General features: G+C 40.3%; 1 protein-coding gene across 4 annotated transcripts; it reads right to left on the bottom strand.

Annotated features, from left to right (window-relative positions):
- Positions 1-14: 14 nt before the first annotated feature.
- LOC110529051 (NACHT, LRR and PYD domains-containing protein 1 homolog) lies at positions 15-20,103 on the bottom strand. Of its 4 annotated transcripts, none has more exons than XM_090209814.1 (11): positions 19,963-20,103; positions 17,980-18,266; positions 12,851-13,134; positions 10,049-10,086; positions 9,180-9,244; positions 8,833-9,047; positions 8,389-8,648; positions 8,138-8,272; positions 6,439-6,571; positions 6,328-6,357; positions 15-3,400 (listed from the first exon to the last, which is right to left on the bottom strand). In XM_090209814.1, the coding sequence occupies exons 2-11, from the start codon at positions 18,096-18,098 to the stop codon at positions 3,069-3,071; spliced, it is 1,611 nt and encodes a 536-aa protein (XP_090065940.1). In that variant the 5' UTR covers positions 18,099-18,266; positions 19,963-20,103; the 3' UTR covers positions 15-3,068. The 4 variants fall into 4 exon arrangements, with proteins under 4 accessions (XP_090065940.1, XP_090065942.1, XP_090065943.1 ...); XM_090209816.1 differs by having other exon boundaries at positions 12,851-13,038; XM_090209817.1 differs by having other exon boundaries at positions 12,851-12,990.
- Positions 20,104-21,594: the final 1,491 nt, after the last annotated feature.

Genomic DNA, 21,594 nt, shown 5'->3' with positions numbered 1-21,594 from the left:
GTTCAACAAATGTAATGGTTCAACTCAAATATATTGATTCATTAAAAAAAAAAACATTCTTTATGAATAAAAAAAAAAATGGTATTATATTTATTTATGATATTATGAATAGAAATGGAGTTGTCACATATGCAGTTATTGAAAATATATCAGAATGTCTGTTCAATCCACATTTACAACCAACTTACTGCAGCACTACTTTAAAATGGAGGAGGCAAGTGGAAAAGGGAGAAGGTACTTGTTTGTCTGCCATATAGGGGGCAGCGTTTTCACTTTAATAGCGTGCCCAAAGTGAACTGCCTCCTACTCTGTCCCGGATGCTAATATGTGCATATGATTATTACTATTGGATAGAAAACACTCTAAAGTTTCTAAAACTGTTTTTAATGATGTCTGTGAATATAACAGAACTCATATGGCAGGCAAAGCCCAAACAGGAAGTGGGAATTCTGAGGCTGGTCGATTTTCAACTCATCGCCTATTGAAATCCCAGTGGGATATGGATCTGTTTGCACTTCCTACGCCTTCCACTAGATGTCAACAGTCTGTAGATCATTGAATGAAGCTTCTACTGTGATGTTGAGTCGGATAAGAGCTGTTTGAGTCAGTGGTCTGGCAGAGTGCCCGGTCCTGGTCACGCGCATTCCAAATGATATCGACTTGCGTTCCATTATTTCTATAGACACAAAGGAATTCTCTGGTTGGAACGTTATTGAATATTTAGGATAACAACATCCTAAAGATTGATTCTATAGTTAGTTTGACAAGTTTATTCGACCTGTAATATAATTTTTTTTTTAGTTTTCGTCCGACGTTCGCCTGGACCTGCACGAGCGTTTGGATGTGTGTACTAAACGCGCTAAGAAAAGTAGCTACTTGGACATAAATAATGGACATTATCGAACAAAACAACAATTTATTGTGGAACTAGGATTCCTGGGAGTGCATTCTGATGAAGATCATCAAAGGTAAGGGAATATTTATCATGTAGTTTCGTATTTCTGTTGACTCCAACATGGCGGAGAATTTATTTTTCTGGTTGTTTTTTGGACTTGGCGGTGATCTAACATAATCATATGTTGTGTTTTAACTGTAAAACGTTTTTAAATCGGACATGATGGGTAGATTAACAATATGTTTATCTTTCATTTGCTCTATTGGACTTGTTCATGTGTGAAAGTTACATATTTAAAAAATATATTTTTTAATTTTCCGCGCTGCCTTTTAAGCGGAATGTTGTCGCTAGCGGAACGTGTGTCCTAGACAGGTTAAAGATACAAGTTGGCTGAAAGGAACTGGCATAAATGGAAAAATATACCAGTTTCATCTGAGGGCAAACATGTTGACAGCTGCGACAAAAAATAAATGGGAGGAGATTTTCGATTTACCAATTCCATGGCACATGGTTTATGAACTGGTACAAAAAAAAACAACAACACTTAATTCAACGAGTTTTTCAATTTAAATGATTATATAAAATTATTGCCGCTTACAGAATGCTATATATATGGGGCAACAATACAACAATCTCAGCTCTGTAGATATTGTTGCGAAGAGACAGAATAAATAGATAATTTATTCTGGTATTGCCCTGATGTAGCTAGTTTCTGGTCATAGGTTCAGGAATGGTTAGAAAATCACATGCACTTAAAATGAACCTTACAAATAGCAGTGTTGGGCGATAATAATATAATAATACTATATAATAATTGTATATAATATATATATAATAATATATAATATAATATATAATAATACTATATAATATATACTATATAATATATACACTATATAATAATACTATATAATAATATATAATATAATATATAATATATACTATATAATAATATATAATATATAATAATACTATATAATATATACTATATAATATATACACTATATAATAATACTATATAATAAATAATATATACTATATAATAATATATAATATATAATAATACTATATAATATATACTATATAATATATACACTATATAATAATACTATATAATAATATATAATATAATATATAATATATACTATATAATAATATATAATATATAATAATACTATATAATATATACTATATAATAATATATACACTATATAATAATACTATATAATAAATAATATATACTATATAATAATATATAATATAATATATAATAATACTATATAATAATATATAATAACAATATATAATATATACTATATAATAATATATAATATAATATATAATAATACTATATAATATATACTATATAATAATATATAATATAATATATAATAATACTATCTAATAATATATAATAATACTCGCAGGAAAGGTTTTCATCTTCAGCTCACAATATGTGGATACTATACGATTAGAAAGATTCAAACATTGAGTAAAACATCACAGCTCAATAAAAAAATATATGGCACATGTGTGTGTATACATGTATATGTATGTATGTGTAGTAAAAAAGCTGTGGAAAAAATTAAGAGAAGAAGAGGGTGGTGGAGGTTGCTGCATTTTTTGACAAAAGATTTACAGCCCAGTCAGATCAGGGGTGTATTCATTAGTCACCCACAGTAGCACAGCGTTTTGAAAACAAAATAGTTGTTGCAAATAGTTGGATTTTTTTAATATTTTGGACAAATTCAGGTAGGTCCCTACCCTGTTTTGGGGGGGGGGGGGGGGGGGGGGGAGCATTCAGGGTAAAACATTGAATAGGCGTGTTGATCTAGGAGTAGGTCTCCCCAGTCCATATGATTCCAATTATTATTCTTATATTCAATGTTTTTACACAACACTGTGTCTCCATAACATTTGTACAGTTATTTTTGTATTTTGGTACCCCAACACTGTTACTATCTATTCTACCATTAGGTTGGTACCCTAACACTGAAACTATCTATTCTACCATTAGGTTGGTACCCTAACACTGTAACTATCTATTCTACCATTAGGTTGATACCCCGACACTGTTACTATCTATTCTACCATTAGGTTGATACCCCAACACTGTAACTATCTATTCTACCATTAGGTTGATACCCCAACACTGTAACTATCTATTCTACCATTAGGTTGGTACCCTAACATTGATCTGAAGCTGTGAACAAAGACATTGGTCCAGCTCCCCAAGAAGGTTGATCATCCTGGAACACGACTCAGTTCCTTTTCTCAACACCATGTCGATGATGTCACGTGCCTTCTCTGCCCTCTCAGCGATCACCTTCACTGACTCCATTTCCTCCTGGTTGATGACTGTGTGTTGCAGGAGTCTTTCCAGAAGACCATCCAGGACAGGTCTTGACACTCGTTTCACAAACTCCGTCCGTACAGAACGCAGCTGCTGCTCTGCAGAACCAGTCAGACTGCTCTCAGCCGGACGCCCTGCCCCCAACACAGCACCTGAGAGAGTCAGGTTACAAAATAACGACATTTGTTCATTCACATTTCAGTCATATAGAAACAGACTTCATTCAAAGTGACCTACAATAAAAGCCTAAATTATATTGTTGAATATTTGCATTGAGAACCTATTCTCGAACAATAACGACCTGCATCAATGAACACATCACACCACTACTGTTTCAATCATATTCGGTTCCACAGACATAGACAAAGAGGCTGGGGCATTCAGAACCAGGCTAATCTACATCAGGTCCTGGAGGAGATGTCTTTGGGGCATTCAGAACCAGGCTAATCTACATCAGGTCCTGGAGGAGATGTCATTGGGGCATTCAGAACCAGGCTAATCTACATCAGTTCCTGGAGGAGATGTCATTGGGGCATTCAGAACCAGGCGAATCTACATCAGGTCCTGGAGGAGATGTCATTGGGGCATTCAGAACCAGGCTAATCTACATCAGGTCCTGGAGGAGATGTCATTGGGGCATTCAGAACCAGGCTAATCTACATCAGGTCCTGGAGGAGATGTCTTTGGGGCATTCAGAACCAGGATAATCTACATCAGGTCCTGGAGGAGATGTCATTGGGGCATTCAGAACCAGGCGAATCTACATCAGGTCCTGGAGGAGATGTCTTTGGGGCATTCAGAACCAGGCGAATCTACATCAGGTCCTGGAGGAGATGCCATTGGGGCATTCAGAACCAGGCTAATCTACATCAGGTCCTGGAGGAGATGTCATTGGGGCATTCAGAACCAGGCTAATCTACATCAGGTCCTGGAGGAGATGTCTTTGGGGCATTCAGAACCAGGATAATCTACATCAGGTCCTGGAGGAGATGTCATTGGGGCATTCAGAACCAGGCTAATCTACATCAGGTCCTGGAGGAGATGTCTTTGGGGCATTCAGAACCAGGCTAATCTACATCAGGTCCTGGAGGAGATGTCATTGGGGCATTCAGAACCAGGCTAATCTACATCAGGTCCTGGAGGAGATGTCTTTAGGGCATTCAGAACCAGGCTAATCTACATCAAGTCCCGGAGGAGATGTCATTGGGGCATTCAGAACCAGGCTAATCTACATCAAGTCCTGGAGGAGGTGTCATTGGGGCATTCAGAACCAGGCTAATCTACATCAGGTCCTGGAGGAGATGTCATTGGGGCATTCAGAACCAGGCGAATCTACATCAGGTCCTGGAGGAGATGTCATTGGGGCATTCAGAACCAGGCTAATCTACATCAGGTCCTGGAGGAGATGTCATTGGGGCATTCAAAACCAGGCTAATCTACATCAGGTCCTGGAGGAGATGTCTTTGGGGCATTCAGAACCAGGATAATCTACATCAGGTCCTGGAGGAGATGTCATTGGGGCATTCAGAACCAGGCTAATCTACATCAGGTCCTGGAGGAGATGTCTTTGGGGCATTCAGAACCAGGCTAATCTACATCAGGTCCTGGAGGAGATGTCATTGGGGCATTCAGAACCAGGCTAATCTACATCAGGTCCTGGAGGAGATGTCATTGGGGCATTCAGAACCAGGCGAATCTACATCAGGTCCTGGAGGAGATGTCATTGGGGCATTCAGAACCAGGCTAATCTACATCAGGTCCTGGAGGAGATGTCATTGGGGCATTCAGAACCAGGCTAATCTACATCAGGTCCTGGAGGAGATGTCTTTGGGGCATTCAGAACCAGGATAATCTACATCAGGTCCTGGAGGAGATGTCATTGGGGCATTCAGAACCAGGCTAATCTACATCAGGTCCTGGAGGAGATGTCTTTGGGGCATTCAGAACCAGGCTAATCTACATCAAGTCCTGGAGGAGATGCCATTGGGGTATTCAGAACCTAGCTAATCTACATCAAGTCCTGGAGGAGATGTCATTGGGGTATTCAGAACCAGGCTAATCTACATTAAAGTCCTGGAGGAGATGTCATTGGGGCATTCAGAACCAGGCTAATCTACATCAAGTCCTGGAGGAGATGTCATTGGGGCATTCAGAACCAGGCTAATCTACATCAGGTCCTGGAGGAGATGTCATTGGGGCATTCAGAACCAGGCTAATCTACATCAGGTCCTGGAGGAGATGTCTTTGGGGCATTCAGAACCAGGCTAATCTACATCAGGTCCTGGAGGAGATGTCATTGGGGCATTCAGAACCAGGCTAATCCACATCAGGTCCTGGAGGAGATGTCATTGGGGCATTCAGAACCAGGCGAATCTACATCAGGTCCTGGAGGAGATGTCATTGGGGCATTCAGAACCAGGCTAATCTACATCAGGTCCTGGAGGAGATGTCTTTGGGGCATTCAGAACCAGGATAATCTACATCAGGTCCTGGAGGAGATGTCATTGGGGCATTCAGAACCAGGCTAATCTACATCAGGTCCTGGAGGAGATGTCATTGGGGCATTCAGAACCAGGCTAATCTACATCAGGTCCTGGAGGAGATGTCATTGGGGCATTCAGAACCAGGCTAATCTACATCAGGTCCTGGAGGAGATGTCATTGGGGCATTCAGAACCAGGCAAATCTACATCAGGTCCTGGAGGAGATGTCATTGGGGCATTCAGAACCAGGCTAATCTACATCAGGTCCTGGAGGAGATGTCATTGGGGCATTCAGAACCAGGCTAATCTACATCAGGTCCTGGAGGAGATGCGATTGGGGTATTCAGAACCTAGCTAATCTACATCAAGTCCTGGAGGAGATGTCATTGGGGTATTCAGAACCAGGCTAATCTACATTAAAGTCCTGGAGGAGATGTCATTGGGGCATTCAGAACCAGGCTAATCTACATCAAGTCCTGGAGGAGATGTCATTGTTCTTGAAGACAGTCTTTTATAATCAGGACTAGTCCAGGTCCTACAGTAAACCATGTTGACTGACCCTCAAGTCATTGGTTTGTATCTCTCATGTTTACTTACTAGTTGAATGGGTGTCAGTGATGTATCGATCTGAAAGAAACAGAAATAGGTTATATCACTCTAAATAGCATCGGTCAGAAAATAACAGTTATGATTGACATATTCTCCCACCTGCTTGTAGCATATCTCTCCACGCTGTCTTCTCATCATCCCCGATTAACTCCATCTCAATGTCAACCCCTGTGTTTCCCATTATCATCTTACAACAGCTTGGTGTGGTGTCTGCAGGTAACAGCTGAATCTTCTGTAGGAGGCCATATGGTGCAACGATTGAGACAACAGAGGGAAATAGAACGATATTCTAGTTATTCACATTGTCATGACTCTCCTGGCTGAGGATCCAAGGCCTCAGATCAGCTTGGCAAATGGCTGACAGATAGCCAGACCTCTTTCCCAGAGGAAGGCCGGGGTTTGACACCTTAACACCCGATCATGAATTAGTCAGGAGGGAAATCTCCCGCTCTTCATTAACAAACAAATGAATATCTTTATCTTTGTCGAAAACTATTGGAACAATATTTAAATGATAGAAATGTGAGGAATGGTCGGTGGGGATCTAAAGAATAATCATGTCATATTGTTTATTATTTTGTGATGTCAATAAAAACTTCATTATCTTTCACACTGTCAGGTTTACATCCATTACAATGTGTAGGAAATATGAAGAACAATGAAACTATTTTTGTTAAGATAGGAATGTTATATTAGTTTTCTAAGGAGATCATAGTTTTTCGTGTCCGTTGCACATAAAACTAAGCGACGCCCCCAAATGAGGTCAGAAGAGTGTGTCATTGTGATGGAACCGCCCCTTTCTGGCCAGAGTGCTTAAAAGGACTGACTAAGAATTAACATATGGGACCAGCAGACGGACAGCGTGAGCTGAACGTTCCCGAAAATGGTTGGAAACTCTGAAAAAATCAACACGAGGTGAGAAGATAACCTCCACTACGAGTCCAGAAACATTCAGTCTGCAGCTGTAACATGTGGTCCTAGAACTTTGACTAAAAGACACGAGGTGGGAAGGAAGAAATCCCATCTCAGACAATCTCTGGTGCATCTCAGTCTGCTCTATTTGAACCCTCCATTACCAGAGAAGTTCTACAACTAAGAAGGACATTGTGACCTCTGGTGGACAAGCTGAGCCTTACACCGAAGCGTGAACTACAACGACCCCGCCCCTATAGAGTTGATTGGTTAAAACAGAGATACGACAAACAAAGACATCTACACCTAAATATATACATTGCATTACATTGCTTGGGGTGCTACGTACTCTGATTACTGTGAGCGTAGTTTCCAAATGTATCCAAGTGTTGACTCTCTTTTGTCTCTCCCTCTATCTTTCTCCATCCCCTTTCCTTTCCATTGTGTAAAAAGCCGTCATATCGTTTCAGTCCACTAGGGACTTTCATCTCATGTAAGTGTATTCTGTGTTATTATTTAGTTAGTTAGTAAAATAAATTAAATAAATTGGTGAATGATCAGAAAGGGTTCTTGCAGATTCAAGAGGTCTGCAACGTTCAGAATGAGACTGATATGAGGTAATGATTGATAAGTGACTTATCGAGAGACATATATCTTCTTGAGTTTAATTCAGGAGATGGTAACTCTTTAAACATCTTCCGTGGTGCCCCAATTTCCTAATGAGTTAATTGCTACATGATTCATCTTCTTTTAAAAAAAAAAATTTAATCGGGTAACAAATAAACATAGTTGATTCAATAAATAACAGTCATCACATTAATGATGATGTCACGCCATGACATATACAAAATGACAGATTCATGTCCTCAGCCTGCTAAAACTGTACCTCTGGATTGATGGAGGTGGAGAGGGGATTCTTGAGTGCAAACCAATTGTTCAGCTTTAAGGACCCGTTTGGACTTGACAGGAGAAATTCAGAATATCCTTGGGACAGCTGATTTTTCTCCCGGTCCTGAACAGCCTACAAAATGAGCAATGTAGTAGTCAGTCAGAAGAATTCACACAATTTGCAGCTAACTGAGATAAATGTTGCTCATAGTTTCTATTGTATTACACATTTTAATGTTAGTGCCTCACCTCTTTCTGACTGGAGTTTCTGAGGAGCAGGTACAGCCTTGAAATTACTGTTGACCTTTTTACTGCCAAATAGAGGATCACGTCACAGTGGACATCTACGTTCCAACAGGCGATTTTGTTCAGTACAACAGAGACCGATGAGGACTTGGGATGGAGAATCTTAGCATGGAATCTGGTGACCTCATGCACTTCCTCTAAAGACACTCCATGTTCCTCTACATGAAGAATCTTCATCTCATTCCTCAGGGAAGGTTTGGTCCCTGAACAACACAATACAAAGGAGACAGAAAGACAAATATTGTATTATTCATCCAACTAAAATACAAAGAATATGCAGTACCAGATCACAGTAAACTCAAACTCCCAGAATAGTTCATTCATTCAGGAAGTGAAACTCAGTTACATAGAAATAGTATTCAGAAAGACATTTCCATGTGGTTTTACCTAAACAGACAAAGTGTGGCAGATGAACTTCCTCCAGTTCACCTAACTCCATGGTGATGTCCAGCAATGGACCACCTTGTGTGTACCGCATGTCTTTCAGAAGTTGACTGTAGGGTTCCCAGTTCCTGAGGTGATACTTCAGAATGACATCTCTCTCACACAGCCAGCGGAGCCCAGACACTGTGCACTCATAACTCCCTTTGGGTGTCCTGTGTCTGAGAGCAACAACAAGATATGGTAGAGAGGGTCAATGGTCAAATGGAGAGGTTGGATTAGAAGACTATTCCCAAAGGTAATGGGGAAATACACTAGCAAGTGGAATGAAATGTTAAAAGTAGTTATTTTACCTGAACATTGTCCCTCCCTGGACAGTGGAAGTCAAGGGTTCAATCTGAAGCCAGTGTGTGGAGTCCTGAACAAGGACAAGCATGTCAGTAATACATATGGGGCGTTCTTTGGTATCTTTGGTATTTTTCTCCGGTAAAGACAATAACGATTCTCCGTCTTAAATTTTATAATTTATTTACGTATTAGGGTACCTAAAGTTTGATTATAAACGTTGTTTGACTTGTTTGGATAAGAATATTAGTAACGTTTGGGATTCGTTTTTGTATGCATTTTGATGGAGGGAAACTGGGTGGATTATTGACTGAAGCGCGCCAGCTAAACTGAGTTTTTATGGATATAAAGAAGGACATTATTGAACAAAAAGACCATTTGTGATGTAACTGGGACCTTTTGGAGTGCCAACAGAAGAAGATCATCAAAGGCATTTTTATATCGCTATTTCTGACTTTCACCTGCCTGGTTGAAATATGTTTTTCATGTGTTTGTATGCGGGGCGCTGTCCTTAAATAATCGCATGGTTTGCTTTCGCCCTAAAGCCTTTTTGAAATCTGACACAGCGGCTGGATTAACAAGGTAAGGTATTTATTTTGATGTTTTACACTTGTGATTTTATGAAAGTTAAATATTTATAATTCTGTAGTTTGAATTTCGCACCCTGAAATTTCACCGGCTGTTGGCCAGGTGGGACACTACCGTTTTAAACAGTCTAATGACAAAATATGAAAACAGCTAAAGTCCTGCATGCCTACAAGCAGAACACAGGACTGTCTATATCCCAGCATGAATGGTTGGTCAGTACACACCTGGCTTTGAGTCTGTGCCTGACTCCTGCAGGTATGTAAAAGTAAGAATTGACATTATTACTTACCTCAACATGGTCACAAGTCTTACAGCTCTGAGGAATCCCTGAAGTCAAAAGTAGTTATTTAAAATGGACAATCTCATGTAATAATGAATTAATAATGATTAAATAGACTTGTAATAAAAATGAATAAGTGAGCAAAAGTCTCGTTAAATCAAATTGTATCTGCATTGAATACAACACCTGTTCACCTTACTGTGAAATGCTTACTTACAAGCCCTGAAACCAACAGTGCAGTTTAAGGAAATAGAGTTTAGTATATTTAGTCAATATTTTCTTAAGTAAAAAATAAAGTAACATAACAATAACGAGGCCCGGTACAGGTTAGTCAAGGTCACTTGTGCATGTAGGGGTAAAGTGACTATGCATAGACGATGAATAGAGAGTAGCAGCAGTGTAAAAATAAACAGGGGGGGGGGGGGGGGGGGTCAAAGTAAATAGACCGGGTGGCCATTTGATTAATTGTTCAGCAGTCTTATAGCTTGGGGGTAGAAGCTGTTAAGGAGCCTCTTGGACGTAGACTTGGCGCTCCGGTACCGCTTGCCGTGCGGTAGCAGAGAGAAGAGTCTATGACTGGGGTGACTTGAGTCTGAACATTTTTGGGGCCTTCCTCTGACACCGCCTGGTATAGAGGTCCTGGATGGCAGGAAACTTGGCCCCAGTGATGTACTGGGCCGTATGCACAACCCTCTGTAGTGCCTTATGGTCAGACACCGAGCAGTTGCCATATCAGGCGGTGATGCAACCGATCAGGATGCTCGATGTTGCAGCTGTAAAACTTTTTGAGGATCTGAAGACCCACGCCAAATCGTTTCAGTCTCCTGAGGGGGAAAAGGTGTTGTCGTGCCCTCTTCACAACTGTCTTGGTGTGTTTGGACCATGATAGTTTGTTGGTGATGTGGACACCAAGGAACTTGAAGCTCTCAACCTGCTCCATTACAGCCCTGTCGATGAGAATGGAGGCGTGCTCGGTCCTCTTTTTCCTGTAGTCCACAATCATCTCCTTTGTCTTGATCACGTTGAGGGAGAGGTTGTTGGCCTGGCACCACACTGACAGGTCTTTGACCTCCTCCTTTATAGGCTGTCTCATCGTTGTCTCAGATCAGGCCTACCACTGTTGTATCGTCAGCAAACTTAATGATGGTGTTGGAGTTGTGCTTGGCCACGCAGTCGTGGGTGAACAGGGAGTACAGGAGGGGAATAAGCACGCACCCCTTAGGGGAACCGGTGTTGAGGATCAGCGGGTTGGATGTGTTGTTGTCTACCCTCACCACCTGCGGGAGGCCGTCAGGAAGTCCAGCATCCAGTTGTGGAGGGATGCGTTTAGTCTCAGGGTCCGTAACTTAGTGATGAGCTTTGAGGGCACTATGGTATTGAACGCTGAGCTGTAGTCAATGAATAGCATTCTCACATAGGTTTTCCTTTTGTCCAGGTGGGAAAAGGCAGTGTGGAGTGCAATAGAAATTGCATCATCTGTGGATCTGCTGGGGCGGTATGCAGACTGGAGTGGGTGTAGGGTTTCTGGGATAATGGTGTTGATGTGAGCCATGACCAGCCTTTCAAAGCACTTCATGGATACCGACGTGAATGCTAAGGGGAAGTAGTCATTTAGGCAGGTTGCCTTCACCTTCTTGGGCACAGGGACAATGGTGGTCTGCTTGAAACATGTGGGTATTACAGACTCGGTCAGGGAGAGGTTGAAAATGTCAGTGCAGACATTTGCCATTTGGTCTGCACATGCTGAGTAGACGCTCTGGTAATTTGTCTGGCACCGCGGCCTTGTGAATGTTGACCTGTTTAAAGGTCTTGCTCACGTCGGCTACGGAGAGCGTGATCACACAGTCATCCGGAACAGCTGGTGCTCTCATGCATGCTTCAGTGTTGCTTGCCTCGAAGCGAGCATAAAAGGCATGTAGCTCGTCTGGTAGGCTTGCGTCACTGGGCAGCTCGCAGCTGGGTTTCCCTTTGTAGTCCGTAAGAGTTTGCAAGCCCTGTCACATACGACGAACTACAGAGCCGGTGTAGTAGGATTCAATCTTAGTCCTGTATTGACGCTTTGCCTGTTTGATGGTTAGGCTGAGGGATTTCTTATAAACTTCCCGGGTTAGTGTCCTGCTCCTTGAAAGCGGCAGCTCTAGCCTTTAGCTCGGTGCGGATGTTGCCTGTAATCCATGGCTTCTGGTTGGGGTATGTACGAACAGTCACTGTGGGGATGACGTCCTCAATGCACTTATTGATAAAGCCAGTGACTGATGTGGTGTAGTACTCAACGCCATTGGATGAAACACTGAACATATTAGCATACAATAATCTGACATTAGTGTCACATTAATTAATGTTTGTGGAAGCAGGAAACAACATTGTTCTGGTCCATGTTTTGTAGATGTTGGGGGTCTGATTTCTGGTAGATTCTAGGATGAGAGCTTAAAGGTAGAATCAGCTAAATGATGATGTACGAGCAGCACCACAGATATTGCGATGAGCAAGATGCCCCACTTCTCTCTCACACAGTCACACACAGTATCTGCCCATGTGCAAGTGTTCTCTTCACTCTCTTACAGAATGTTTGTCACGGGACCAAAACAGCAGAGAAGTTTAGCCTTGCTCTCCAATGTTCTTAGTTGTTGGAGAAATTCACCCACTATGCTGTTTACTTTGTGCATCTACGTCATATCGCTGACTCTACCTTTAAGTTTGTTTTCACCAAATAGATCATGATTGTGTTCCTTGCCTGGGATTCAAGTATAATGAACGCATTAAAAATATTTTCATTTTAAAAACAATCAGTTAAAATCAGTTAACACTCACATTTCTCAGGTCCAGGCTTGATACAACTCTCTCCACCATGGTCTCTGGTGTCCTCCGGTCCAGGCTTGTTACAACTCTCTCCACCATGGTCTCTGGTGTCCTCAGGTCCAGGCTTGATACAACTCTCTCCACCATGGTCTCTGGTGTCCTCAGGTCCAGGCTTGATACAACACTCTCCACCATGGTCTCTGGTGTCCTCAGGTCCAGACTTGATACAACTCTCTCCACCATGGTCTCTGGTGTCCTCAGGTCCAGACTTGACACAACATTCGCCAACATGGTCTCTGGTGTTTGTAAAGCAAAAAGATAGACTGTGAATAAACTAAATACAACTTATAAAGGCTTTATATAGTATACATAGTCATAAGAACTATAAAGGGTGTATAAAGGGTGACAGAACAGCTCCCTATGTAGGGTGCATTGCCTAAATGTGACATAACCCACTATGTCACCTTCCATAAAGTCAATACTGATGGTGACATTACAGGTGACATGCTTATCTTGATGAAAGCCCCTAGAGATGTGAAGTCACCAGGTATCATGAGTTACATTCCCCCCTAGAGATGAAGTCACAGACTAGCTCCCTATGTAGGGTGCATTGCCTAAATGTGACATAACCCACTATGTCACCTTCCATAAAGTGATGATGGTGACATTACAGGTGACATTTAATTAGGCAAGTCAGTTCAGAAAAAAATCTTATTTACAACGACTGCCTACACCGGCCAAACCCTCCCCTAACCCGGACGACGCTGGACTAACTGTGCGCACCCCTATGGCACTCCCAATCACCGCCGGATGTGATAAAGCCCGGGATCTAACCCGGGTCTGTAGTGACACAGCTGTTTAAGGTACTGCATGTCAGTGCTAGATGTGTCACTAAAATATCTTCAATATGCGCCTCGGAATGGGATAAGGACGCGCGCAGTTGCGTCCCCGACGTGTCGGTCTTCACTTGTAGCCTGTGAGAATGACTCGATCACATGACTGAGGGTCATGTGAGTGAGAGGTAGTTCTGCACGCAGCCGGGAGAATTGAATTATAATTATAATACTCACCCAAGGGCACAACGGCCACTGGCCGACAAAAAGGCATGGATGTTTTTTCAGGGCGCATTACCCGGGAAATTAGAGAAATGATCAAGTGCTTGTCAATTTGTGAATGAGAGACTGATGAAGTGTGTCAACACATGAGACTTTTTAGAGTCGCATCATGCAGCCGTAGAATGTATTAACAATCTAAACATACAGCCCAACGTTTGTATCACAACAAAAAGTAGAATAAATATATTAATAATAATAATAATATGTAAATTAAGCAAATAGGACTTCCTGTTTCTTTGTTATGGATTTATTGTGATGGTGTAGGTAGACTATATTACATGGATTTATTGTGATGGTGTAGACTATATTACATGGATTTATTGTGATGGTGTAGGTAGACTATATTACATGGATTTATTGTGATGGTGTAGGTAGACTATATTACATGGATTTATTGTGATGGTGTAGACTATATTACATGGATTTATTGTGATGGTGTAGGTAGACTATATTACATGGATTTATTGTGATGGTGTAGACTATATTACATGGATTTATTGTGATGGTGTAGGTAGACTATATTACATGGATTTATTGTGATGGTGTAGGTAGACTATATTACATGGATTTATTGTGATGGTGTAGGTAGACTATATTACATGGATTTATTGTGATGGTGTAGACTATATTACATGGATTTATTGTGATGTTGTAGACTATTACATGGATTTATTGTGATGGTGTAGACTATATTACATGGATTTATTGTGATGGTGTAGACTATATTACATGGATTTATTGTGATGGTGTAGGTAGACTATATTACATGGATTTATTGTGATGGTGTAGGTAGACTATATTACATGGATTTATTGTGATGGTGTAGGTAGACTATATTACATGGATTTATTGTGATGGTGTAGGTAGACTATATTACATGGATTTATTGTGATGGTGTAGACTATATTACATGGATTTATTGTGATGGTGTAGACTATATTACATGGATTTATTGTGATGGTGTAGGTAGACTATATTACATGGATTTATTGTGATGGTGTAGACTATATTACATGGATTTATTGTGATGGTGTAGACTATATTACATGGATTTATTGTGATGGTGTAGGTAGACTATATTACATGGATTTATTGTGATGGTGTAGGTAGACTATATTACATGGATTTATTGTGATGGTGTAGGTAGACTATATTACATGGATTTATTGTGATGGTGTAGGTAGACTATATTACATGGATTTATTGTGATGGTGTAGGTAGACTATTTACATGGATTTATTGTGATGGTGTAGGTAGACTATATTACATGGATTTATTGTGATGGTGTAGGTAGACTATATTACATGGATTTATTGTGATGGTGTAGGTAGACTATATTACATGGATTTATTGTGATGGTGTAGGTAGACTATATTACATGGATTTATTGTGATGGTGTAGGTAGACTATATTACATGGATTTATTGTGATGGTGTAGGTAGACTATATTACATGGATTTAATGTGATGGTGTAGGTAGACTATATTACATGGATTTATTGTGATGGTGTAGACTATATTACATGGATTTATTGTGATGGTGTAGAATATATTACATGGATTTATTGTGATGGTGTAGGTAGACTATATTACATGGATTTATTGTGATGGTGTAGGTAGACTATATTACATGGATTTATTGTGATGGTGTAGACTATATTACATGGATTTATTGTGATGGTGTAGGTAGACTATATTACATGGATTTATTGTGATGGTGTAGGTAGACTATATTACATGGATTTATTGTGATGGTGTAGACTATATTACATGGATTTATTGTGATGGTGTAGAATATATTACATGGATTTATTGTGATGGTGTAGGTAGACTATATTACATGGATTTAATGTGATGGTGTAGGTAGACTATATTACATGTATTTATTGTGATGGTGTAGACTATATTACATGGATTTATTGTGATGGTGTAGACTATATTACATGGATTTATTGTGATGGTGTAGACTATATTACATGGATTTATTGTGATGGTGTAGACTATATTACATGGATTTATTGTGATGGTGTAGGTAGACTATATTACATGGATTTATTGTGATGGTGTAGGTAGACTATATTACATGGATTTATTGTGATGGTGTAGACTATATTACATGGATTTATTGTGAAGGTGTAGACTATATTACATGTATTTATTGTGATGGTGTAGACTATATTACATGGATTTATTGTGATGGTGTAGACTATATTACATGGATTTATTGTGATGGTGTAGGTAGACTATATTACATGGATTTATTGTGAAGGTGTAGACTATATTACATGTATTTATTGTGATGGTGTAGACTATATTACATGGATTTATTGTGATGGTGTAGACTATATTACATGGATTTATTGTGATGGTGTAGGTAGACTATATTACATGGATTTATTGTGATGGTGTAGGTAGACTATATTACATGGATTTATTGTGATGGTGTAGGTAGACTATATTACATGGATTTATTGTGATGGTGTAGGTAGACTATATTACTTGGATTTATTGTGATGGTGTAGACTATATTACATGGATTTATTGTGATGGTGTAGACTATATTACATGGATTTATTGTGATGGTGTAGGTAGACTATATTACATGGATTTATTGTGATGGTGTAGGTAGACTATATTACATGGATTTATTGTGATGGTGTAGGTAGACTATATTACATGGATTTATTGTGATGGTGTAGACTATATTACATGGATTTATTGTGATGGTGTAGACTATATTACATGGATTTATTGTGATGGTGTAGGTAGACTATATTACATGGATTTATTGTGATGGTGTAGGTAGACTATATTACATGGATTTATTGTGATGGTGTAGGTAGTCTATATTACATGGATTTATTGTGATGGTGTAGGTAGACTATATTACATGGATTTATTGTGATGGTGTAGACAGACTATATTACATGGATTTATTGTGATGGTGTAGACTATATTACATGGATTTATTGTGATGGTGTAGACTATATTACATGGATTTATTGTGATGGTGTAGGTAGTCTATATTACATGGATTTATTGTGATGGTGTAGACTATATCACATGGATTTATTGTGATGCTGTAGACTATATTACATGGATTTATTGTGATGGTGTAGACTATAGTACATGGATTTATTGTGAATGTGTAGGTAGACTATATTACATGGATTTATTGTGATGGTGTAGACTATATTACATGGATTTATTGTGATGGTGTAGGTAGACTATATTACATGGATTTATTGTGATGGTGTAGGTAGACTATATTACATGGATTTATTGTGATGGTGTAGGTAGACTATATTACATGGATTTATTGTGATGGTGTAGACTATATTACATGGATTTATTGTGATGGTGTAGGTAGACTATATTACATGGATTTATTGTGATGGTGTAGACTATATTACATGGATTTATTGTGATGGTGTAGACTATATTACATGGATTTATTGTGATGGTGTAGACTATATTACATGGATTTATTGTGATGGTGTAGACTATATTACATGGATTTATTGTGATGGTGTAGACTATATTACATGGATTTATTGTGATGGTGTAGACTATATTACATGGATTTATTGTGATGGTGTAGGTAGACTATATTACATGGATTTATTGTGATGGTGTAGACTATATTACATGGATTTATTGTGATGGTGTGGGTAGACTATATTACATGGATTTATTGTGATGGTGTAGAATATATTACATGGATTTATTGTGATGGTGTAGACTATATTACATGGATTTATTGTGATGGTGTAGGTAGACTATATTACATGGATTTATTGTGATGGTGTAGGTAGACTATATTACATGGATTTATTGTGATGGTGTAGGTAGACTATATTACATGGATTTATTGTGATGGTGTAGACTATATTACATGGATTTATTGTGATGGTGTAGGTAGACTATATTACATGGATTTATTGTGATGGTGTAGGTAGACTATATTACATGGATTTATTGTGATGGTATAGGTAGACTATATTACATGGATTTATTGAACTCTTACCTCGTAGAACTGGTGTCTTGAGGCAAACTATTTTTAGAGGCATTGGCCCTCTCTTCACTCTCAGAATACTTCCTCTTAGGGGCAGTGCCTCTCTCCTCGCTCTCCCCAGACAGACTCATTTTAGAGGCAGTGGTCCCTCTCTCTCTCCCCAGATGTGACTCGTTTTAGAGGCAGTGGTCTCTTTCTCTCTCTCCCCAGATGTGACTCGTTTTAGAGGCAGTGGTCTCCCTCTCTCTCTCTCTCTCCCCAGAGAAACTTGTTTTCAATGTAAGTCACAGCTCACTCAGCTACAATATGAAAGAAGAGATTAACAGTCAATATTTCTGAACATTGTTGGAAGTACCATTAACAATGACAAGACTTTAACCGTCCATGGTCACAGAGTTCACACAACGACATCACCTGCTAAATTAAATTACCTTCATAACAGCATTTGTCAGTTAAAATGTAACAATCAGGGGTTGGAACTGAAATTATTTTTCAATTGTTTAGTTCTGAACAGAACCATCATTGTTTTGGTTCCGTTCCACTGTTTAGACCAGCAGAATGTAGTTCTGAACAGAACCTTATTGTTTTGGTTCCGTTCCACTGTTTAGACCAGCAGAATGTAGTTCTGAACAGAACCATCATTGTTTTGGTTCCGTTCCACTGTTTAGACCAGCAGAATGTAGTTCTGAACAGAACCATATTGTTTTGGTTCTGTTCCACTGTTTAGACCAGCAGAATGTAGTTCTGAACAGAACCATATTGTTTTGGTTCCGTTCCACTGTTTAGACCAGCAGAATGTAGTTCTGAACAGAACCATATTGTTTTGGTTCCGTTCCACTGTTTAGACCAGCAGAATGTAGTTCTGAACAGAACCATATTGTTTTGGTTCTGTACCACTGTTTAGACCAGCAGAATGTAGTTCTGAACAGAACCATATTGTTTTGGTTCCGTTCCACTGTTTAGACCAGCAGAACGTAGTTCTGAACCGATTCAAACCAACAAAAAATTAATTGTATATATCGTTCCATTTTTAAACCTCTGAAAATCTATTTTTATTTTATTTATCTCTACATTAAATAACTTCACCAATCAGTGCTGACAGAGCAGCTTGCTAAGGAGCGGGCAAGATATATAAATGCATTTGGACTGTAAGGGCGCAAGTCGAGACTGACATTTAGCGTGTGGGGGAAAGAGTGAGAGGAGGCGGGGGCTTGAAGCGCTGGTCATCTTGTTATGTCATACTATTTATTAAAAATAATATATTCATATGGTTTTTGAACATTATTTATTTGCAAACACAACTGGTAATAAATAACCACTTGGTTATGAACGCAGCATAATGCCCAATGTTCATCAGATGTATATGAGGCTTTAGTTTGCGGGATGTTTATGTAACAGTATAACTTTAGACCGTCCCCTCGCCCATACCCAACGTAGCTAAAGACGAATGGTGCGTTTGCTGACAATCATTTTTTATTTATTTTACAAAGCAAGTCAGTTAAGAATAAATTCTTATTTTCAATTAACTGCCTTGTTCAGAGGGCAAGAACGACAGATTTGTACCTTGTCAGCTCGGGGGTTTGAACTTGCAACCTTCCGGTTGAACTTGCAACCACCAGGCTACCCTGCCGCCACAATCATTGAACACATCAGCTCACGTTAAATCGAGTGCACCTGAAGTGAGCAGAACGGGACCATCGCCTTTCTGATCTGTGTAACCAGAACGCTCCCAATCTTAAACTTTTAACACGTCATTTAGCCCGATATTATATTTTAATATTTAACTATCGGTAGTTCATTTTCCTTTTGTTGCATTGCACTTTCACCTGCTCGACTTCTTTAGGAATCAGCATAAGCCTAAAACGATCATTATTGAAAGTTGAAATCAGTATTGTAATAACTTTCCAATTCTGCGGATGTTTTACCACCTAAAACACCGTTCTCTTGAATAGTCTTAACTTATCTATATTCAATTTGTAAAAGAACGCTACAAACCTTAGAAACATTTCTTTTCGACTGATCCGTGTCCATTTCTTCCTCTACTTCCGTATAAATGTACTTCCTGTTTCAACACAGTGTGCGGGTTCAACAGGTATAGGTTTATAGCATATGTTTATATCTATGTCATGTAAAGGCTTAATACACTTAATGCAAGTTTTCAGCCCATAAATTCATATTCTATCTGGTAAGAATGTTTTTTTATTTTATTTCATGATATCATTTAGTGATGTTTTGCAGTGCTACCAGAAGAGGGCAGTGTGATAACAACAATGTTTGGCAGAAAAGACAATAGACGGTAATATCTGCGTTGTTATGGTCAATCAATCAATCAATCAATTAGACTTATTTATAAAGACCTTTTTACATCAGCCAATATCTCAAAGTGCTGTACAGAAACCCAGCCTAAAACCCCAAACAGCAACCAATGCAGGTGTAGAAGCACGGTGGCTAGGAAAAACTCCCTAGAAAGGCAAGAACCTAGGAAGAAACCTAGAGAGAAACCAGGCTCTGAGAGGTGGGCCAGTCCTCTTCTGGCTGTGCCCGGGTGGAGATTAGAAACCTAGAGAGGAACCAGGCTATGAGGGGTGGGCCAGTCCTCTTCTGGCTGTGCCGGGTAGAGAGGAACCAGGCTATGAGGGGTGGCCAGTCCTCTTCCGGCTGTGCCCGGGTGGAGATTAGAAACCTAGAGAGGAACCAGGCTATGAGGGGTGGTCAGTCCTCTTCTGGCTGTGCCGGGTAGAGATTAGAAACCTAGAGAGGAACCAGGCTCTGAGAGGTGGGCCAGTCCTCTTCTGGCTGTGCCGGGTGGAGATTAAAAACCTAGAGGGGAACCAGGCTATGAGGGGTGGCCAGTCCTCTTCTGGCTGTGCCGGGTAGAGAGGAACCAGGCTCTGAGGGGTGGGCCAGTCCTCTTCTGGCTGTGCCGGGTGGAGATTAGAAACCTAGAGAGGAACCAGGCTATGAGGGGTGGCCAGTCCTCTTCTGGCTGTGCCGGGTAGAGAGGAACCAGGCTCTGAGGGGTGGGCCAGTCCTCTTCTGGCTGTGCCGGGTGGAGATTAGAAACCTAGAGAGGAACCAGGCTCTGAGAGGTGGACCAGTCCTCTTCTGGCTGTGCCGGGTGGAGATTATAAACCTAGAGAGGAACCAGGCTATGAGGGGTGGGCCAGTCCTCTTCTGGCTGTGCCGGGTGGAGATTATAAACCTAGAGAGGAACCAGGCAATGAGGGGTGGCCAGTCCTCTTCTGGCTGTGCCGGGTGGAGATTAAAAACCTAGAGGGGAACCAGGCTATGAGGGGTGGCCAGTCCTCTTCTGGCTGTGCCGGGTGGAGATTAGAAACCTAGAGAGGAACCAGGCTATGAGGGGTGGCCAGTCCTCTTCCGGCTGTGCCCGGGTGGAGATTAGAAACCTAGAGAGGAACCAGGCTATGAGGGGTGGCCAGTCCTCTTCTGGCTGTGCCGGGTGGAGATTAAAAACCTAGAGAGGAACCAGGCTATGAGGGGTGGTCAGTCCTCTTCTGGCTGTGCCGGGTAGAGATTAGAAACCTAGAGAGGAACCAGGCTCTGAGAGGTGGGCCAGTCCTCTTCTGGCTGTGCCGGGTGGAGATTAGAAACCTAGAGAGGAACCAG

Source organism: Oncorhynchus mykiss, chromosome 19 (genome assembly GCF_057628025.1).
Source record: "Oncorhynchus mykiss isolate SJ-2025 chromosome 19, ASM5762802v1, whole genome shotgun sequence".
NCBI lineage: Eukaryota > Metazoa > Chordata > Actinopteri > Salmoniformes > Salmonidae > Oncorhynchus > Oncorhynchus mykiss.
This window is presented reverse-complemented; position numbering and strand designations above follow the sequence as displayed.

Bases quoted from the DNA above. Each gene is read 5' to 3' on its own strand.
- LOC110529051 (XM_090209814.1), bottom strand. From the start codon at position 18,098: ATGAGTCTGTCTGGGGAGAGCGAGGAGAGAGGCACTGCCCCTAAGAGG. The intron at 13,135-17,979 runs GTAAGAGTTCAA...TACAAACACCAG, and splicing joins CAAGACACCAGTTCTACGAG to AGACCATGTTGGCGAATGTT. The intron at 6,572-8,137 runs GTACAGTTTTAG...GGCCTCCTACAG, and splicing joins CCACCTCCATCAATCCAGAG to AAGATTCAGCTGTTACCTGC.